Source organism: Condylura cristata, unplaced genomic scaffold (genome assembly GCF_000260355.1).
Source record: "Condylura cristata isolate star-nosed mole 26May11 unplaced genomic scaffold, ConCri1.0 scaffold00008, whole genome shotgun sequence".
Lineage (NCBI taxonomy): Eukaryota > Metazoa > Chordata > Mammalia > Eulipotyphla > Talpidae > Condylura > Condylura cristata.
Genome location: NW_004567109.1, coordinates 12079335 through 12085334, shown reverse-complemented (window position 1 = coordinate 12085334; position 6000 = coordinate 12079335). Strand labels below are relative to the sequence as shown.

General features: G+C 50.2%; 1 protein-coding gene across 2 annotated transcripts in view; it reads left to right on the top strand.

The window, feature by feature from the left end:
- The window catches only part of LOC105853409, a 4257-nt gene extending 1758 nt beyond the window's left edge, over nucleotides 1–2499 (top strand). For both annotated transcript variants that reach the window (XM_012722669.1, XM_012722668.1), the window contains exon 2: nucleotides 369–2499. In XM_012722669.1, coding sequence (XP_012578123.1) covers nucleotides 439–2172 — 1734 coding nt within the window. In that variant the 5' untranslated portion in view covers nucleotides 369–438 and the 3' untranslated portion in view covers nucleotides 2173–2499. The remainder of the gene's footprint in view (nucleotides 1–368) is intronic.
- The last annotated feature ends 3501 nt before the right edge of the window (nucleotides 2500–6000 follow it).

The following is a 6000-nucleotide window of genomic DNA, read 5'->3' as shown; positions in this document are numbered from 1 at the left end:
CTTATAGTTCTTCCGGGTTTAAGGACTTCTGCTCCCGTTTCCAAATATCTCATAAGACAGGACTCCCGTACAACCCCCAGGGCCAGGCCGTTGTTGAAAGAGCCAACCGCACCCTGAAAGCCCTCCTTCAAAAACAAAAAGGGGGGATGGCTAGCCATGCGTCACCTCGTGATAGGCTGGCTTTAGCCCTTTATACTTTAAATTTTCTGCAATTGGATGCTGATGGTCGCTCAGCAGCAGACCGACATTCTTCCCCTCCTCCTGTATCAAAACACCTGGTGATGTGGAAAGATGTTCTTGACAATAAGTGGTATGGCCCGGACCCAGTACTCCAAAGGTCCAGAGGGGCTGTTTGTGTTTTCCCACAGGATCGACCGGACCCGATTTGGCTCCCTACACGGCTGACGAGAGAAGTGGCGAGAATCCCAGACGGGGACGATGCTGAAGGTCGCGAGAACATTCCTGCTCCTGCGGATGCTGATAATAGTCCCCTCAGCTAGCCTCGATAACTATTTCTGGGCCATCACTCGTACGTGGCCCACTCCTTTTCCTGTGCATAACGAGTCCCTGGTTTTGCCTCAATTTTATGCTACTTCTTGCACCTATGGCACCCCTTGCAACCCTAAGCCGACCAGTATCCAAGAAGAAAAATTTAATGCTTCTAGATTCAGCCTGGCCGGGACCTTGTGCTTCTCGGTTGCTCTCAATGCCACTGACTGCATCCTGCTTTCCGCCACCAATCTCTCTGTATTCGCTGACCCACTCTTGCATCTAGACCCTGGACTTTCCGCTTCAGTGCTTGTTTCAGCCCTGACACAGGCAGCCGCGGGCAAAACTCAAGGATCCGGTTCTGCAAATGGGACATCGGATGCTGTCAATGTTACCACCTTTTTGGTCAACGTCTCTGCGATCACTCCCAACCTCATTTCCACCAGCGAAAACTGGACCTTCAACAGGTCCTACCCTTTAACAGCTTGCAGAAAGACGGTGTTGACCTTTCCTCCCGAGTTTGCTGATTGCAGGGATACACGCAGGCCCGCCCAAAAGGATGGTTGGGCCCTCTGGCCCAGCCGATTCGGCCGCTGGAAGGAAAAACGATTGATCGCCGACCATCCGCTGTCGGCTTGGGTTCTTCAAAATGTCAAGGGTGCGACTTGTGACCTCTCCCCCTTCATTCATCTGCAGCCCTCGACTATCCATTTGTCTAATGTTACGGGGTGTCTTAACACGACTTCAAAAAAACTCACCTTGCACACACATCGGTTGAAGGATAATTTCACTTCTCCTGGAGGGGTTGTTTGTGTCGACCCCCCTTTTCTTTTTCTGCTTTTTAATGCGTCTTCAGAATCTTCTATTGACTGCACAACGACAAATTGCTTGTTATCCCAGTGTTGGCGAAAGACACATACATATGCTCTTAGTCTGCGCCTACCAACATTTGTTCCTTTGCCAGTGCAAGCTAACCCACAGGATTTCCCTGTCACCGCCTTGATCCGATCAAGGTGCGATTTTGGACTTACCGCGGCTCTGGTGGCGGCCATAGCTGCGTCCATTGGTGCGGCTGCCGCCGCTGCGGTTGCGATGCAGACCTCTGTTCAAACGGTAGCCGTGGTTAACGAGGTCATCCAAAAGACTTCCTCTTCGCTACAAACTCAAGAGCGCCTTAATCGTCATCTCACCTCTGGCATCTTACTTTTAAATAAGCGCATTGATTTAAAATCAATGGAAAGTAATGTTCTGACTTTATTTGATATTGTTAGCCTTAGCTGTGTCGCTAAGACCCCACATATGTGTGTAACTCCCTATTATGCTTCATTGAATGAGTCGCGCCGCTTGAGTTCCCTCCTCGCTGGTAATTGGACGAGGGAATTTGAATGCTTGCAAAATAACTTTACTGCACAAATTGTTGCTCTTAACATGACCAAGGCTGAAGTGGTGACTGTGCGCCAGTTTACGGATTGGCTTTGGTCCTCTTTTTCCTTTTTCAAGGAGTGGGTTGGTGTTGGCATGTTTGCTGCAGTTCTTGTGGCAGGCCTACTGCTACTAGTATTTCTTTGGTTTCGAACCGTGCGTGCGCACCGGCGGGACAAGGCGGCCATCACTCGAGCATTGATCGCAATGGATGCTGGCCACTCTCCCCAGGCTTGGATTAGCCTCCTGCGTGAAGCCTGACTCCTTGCCCTTGCACCCGAGGGGCGTTCCGGCCCATTGCACTTGGAGGGATGGAGCCAGTGCATGGCCGGTAGCTTGCGGGTCGCAACAATTCTGGTTATTTATAATGAGGTTTTTTTTTCTAACTAGGGATGATAACTGTTTTGGTTTGGTTGCTTGTGCTTTAGGGAAGGGGGCATTGGCCTTTATTGCTTTTGTTTTCTTTGCTTGTTTTAAAACTTGAAAGGATTATGGGAATGTACATTTGGTCTTTGTTTATGTTCCTACTGTTTGTCCAAGCCACTTGTCTTTAGCTTTGGTTATGGAGCAACTGCAGGTTTAAATATAGTTTGTTTTCCTTCTGCTCACTGTTTATGATCTGGATCATCCCAAGGGTGTGTGTGTGGCAAACCCCAGTTTACTGGCGGGGGTGGGAAGTAGCAAGCCAGGTGGGGTGGGCAGCTAGCCCACCCCAAGACTGTCTTGTGCAGGTACCAGGTATCTGGGTCAGCACAGAGCCCCCTGGGCCCAGAGTTGCCATGAGGCTTTCTTTAGTCCCTTTTTCCAGTGTTCCCAAGACTACTGGGAACAGAGTCAATGAGGGTCTCTCCCTACTTTCAGGCACCAGGCAGATGCAGGGAGCCAGGGTCAGTGATAATGGGGCAGTTAAGGGAGGGGAAGTTTAAGAGGGAGGGCTAAGCAACCCACCTCTCTTAAGTTCAAATTCTTAATTCTTTGAGTTCAAGGCCTGTCCTAGTAAGCTTGGACTGTGGAGACAAAACAACACAATGCAATGGAAATGTATTTCCCCCAGTGCTGAAGACTGGGAAGCCCATGACCAGGATGCTGCCCTGGTAAGTTTCATTCTAAGAGCTTTTCTTTTGGTTTCTAAGTGGCTGCCATCTGCCAGGTGTACACACATGGTCTTTTCTCTGCATGTGTGAGAAGAGAGAGAAAAGGTAGTTTCTCTTGTGTCACTAAGGGTCCCGGTACCATTTACCAGGGCCCCAACTCATGACCCTAATTATTTCACAAGGGACCCGTCTCTAAATACAATCACACTGGGTTTAGGTCTTTAACATATGGATTTTGGGGAGACACATTCAGCCCACAACAGTGTCCTGGACCACTTCCTGGCAGTGTAACTTTAGGCAAATTGCTTAATCTCTCTGCAACTCAGTTTCCTCATCTGTAAAATGGGGATGATAACAGAATGGACCTCATGTGTTAGTAAAGAAATTGATAATTCTTAAATGCTTAGAACAGCCTGTGATAGGCAGCCTTCAAGAGACTCCTCAATAATGTTCTCCTGCTATTCATGTCCTTATCTGTTCCCTCCCACACTGAGTGGAGGTTGGTCTGAGTGCCCCATAGAATATAGTGAAAATGGGGCTCTCCCTGATGGTGCAATGGGTTAAGGCACCATATTATGAGGCTCTCCGAAGCCACTGCAGCACGAGTTAGGTCCCCCACCCGGGAGCTGACCAACATGGTGTGGCAGACCTCTCCTGACCTGCCCGCTGCTCCCCTCAGCAGTGTATTTCAGTACATCTGCCTATTCTGCTTCCCACTCTGTCTCTGGTGAATCCTCTCACCCACTACACTTCTGGTTTGTACCCTAGTTCTGTATGCATAAATAAATAAATCTTTTTTTAAAGAGTTATTTATTAATGCGTACAGAACTGGGGTACAGGCCAGAGATGCGGAGGGTGAAAGGATTCACCAGAGACAGAGTGGGGTACAGAACAGGCAGATCGATGAAGCACACTGCTGAGGGGAGCAGCTGGCGGGTCAGGAGAGGTCTGCCTCACCATGTGGATCTCCTCCGGGCAGGCGGGGATCGAACTCATGCGGAAGTGGTTTAAGCTTCTTTGTGCTGTGCTTTAACCCGCTGTGCCACCAGGGAGGGCCCTAAATAAATCTTTTTTTAAAAAAAGAATATAGTGGAAATGAAAATGTGAGATATCCGAGGCTAGATCATAAAAGACATTGCCCTTTCTAGCTTGCTCTTTAGGGTCATCACTCTGGGGAACCCCTCCACCATGCTATAGGATCTCAAGGGGTCCATGAGCCAAGAGATTGGGGGGCTTCCCACCCACCTGCCAACCAAGTGGCTGTGAGGTACCTCGGAATTACAGCTCCCACTGAGCCTCCAGATATATGGAGCTGCAGCCCTGGCCAATGTCTCAGCTACAGTCTCTCAAGAGACACTGAGCCAGAACTTAGCTGCTCTTGAATTTCTGACCCTTATAAATCATGTAAGATAATAAATGTTCATTACTGTTTGCAGCTGCAGTGTTTGAGAAAGACCTGTTTTGCAGCAAGAGGTACCACACAGGCCACAGGGAGCTAGCCACTCACGCCAACTAGTGTTATTCCCCTTTGATGGTGAAAATATTAATGATAGCGTTTGTTGAGGATCTGTCACATGTCATGTGTTGGGTCAAATGCACTTCCACTGCCCTGCCACTCACTTTCATAAGGCAGAGAGTGTTGGGGCAGACAGGTGCCCAGAACCCTAGACTTTCAGAGCTAGAAAGGCCTAGCAAGATCAGCCCTCTACCAACCCTCAGTTACAGATGAGGAAACCGAGAAGCAGAGATGAAAGTCCACTGGCCAAGGTAACAGAGGTGGTATGTGGAGAGGCCTAAACGCGGACTCAGATCCACCAGTGGACAGAAGCCTGTGTGTTGTGCTCAGTTTCTAACAGGAAGAGTATCACAATTTATAAAGTACTTCAGTGTTTTTTCCCACCAGAATCTTCAAGATAGAGTCCCTTTTTCTGAAAGCCACCCACTCCCCAGAGCCCCGTGATTGTCCACAGCAATTGTCGGCCCAGACAGAGGACCCACCTCTGAGCCGTGAGGCCCCAGGATACTTTACACTGCTTCCATGGCTTGTGAGCCAGGCCCAGTGGGCTCGCCCTGGCATTGGGGCACCGCGTCGTGCCCCGGACCCCACAGATTTGCCTGTGCCAGCTGCTCTGGTTGAGTCTCTAGATCAAATGACACACTGGTCTGGTCTTGTGATTCAGGATGATTTTTTTTTGATGAGGATGATACTGAAGCACATGATCGAGGGCTCAAACTGTATGAAAAACAGTCCCCAGCCTCCCTCCCACCCTGAGGGTGTTCCAGGCACCACAGAGGCTGAGGGGAAGTCCAGAGGAACAGACAGGGCTAACCCTCCACTCCCTAACCCTGCCCAGGGAAGGCGTGGGGAGAACAGCACTCTCACGAGGAGGGATCTGCCTGTGATGTGCCAAGGAGGAATTTAAACAAGACAGAGTTTTGCACAAATGAAAGGGGAGAAGAGGATGGATGACTTTCTCTCCAGCTTCACGGCCCAGGCCTGCGTCACTTGGGGGTAAGAACACCTTCAAGAACTGAGCCACTGGGGAGGGAGCAGGTCCCCAGGGGGTCATCCTTAACTGTTGCTCCATTTGGCAGATGAAGAAGCCGAAGGAAGGAGGGCGTAGCTGCCGGGTACCACATTTCTTGTCCCTGGCAGAGCTGAAGGTGGAGCCCAGGTGTCCAGGCACCAGGCCAGGGTTGTCTCCTGTAGCCAAGAGGCCTCAAAATCTCAGGTTTCTGAAAGTCCCTGCTCTAGTGACAATCAGAAAGAACATGTGGCCGTCCCCAGTGGAGCAAGGGGTTCAAGTTCCAGCACTGAGAAGCAGTCACCAGCCACTGCAGCAGTTTGATCCCGGCCAGGGAGCTGACCCACAGGACACAGCAGACCTCTCCTGCCCCACCCACTGCTCCCCTCAGCAGTGTGTTTCAGTACATCTGCCTCTTTTGCTCCCAACTCTGTCTCTGGGGAATGCTCTTACTCCCCTCATCTCTAACT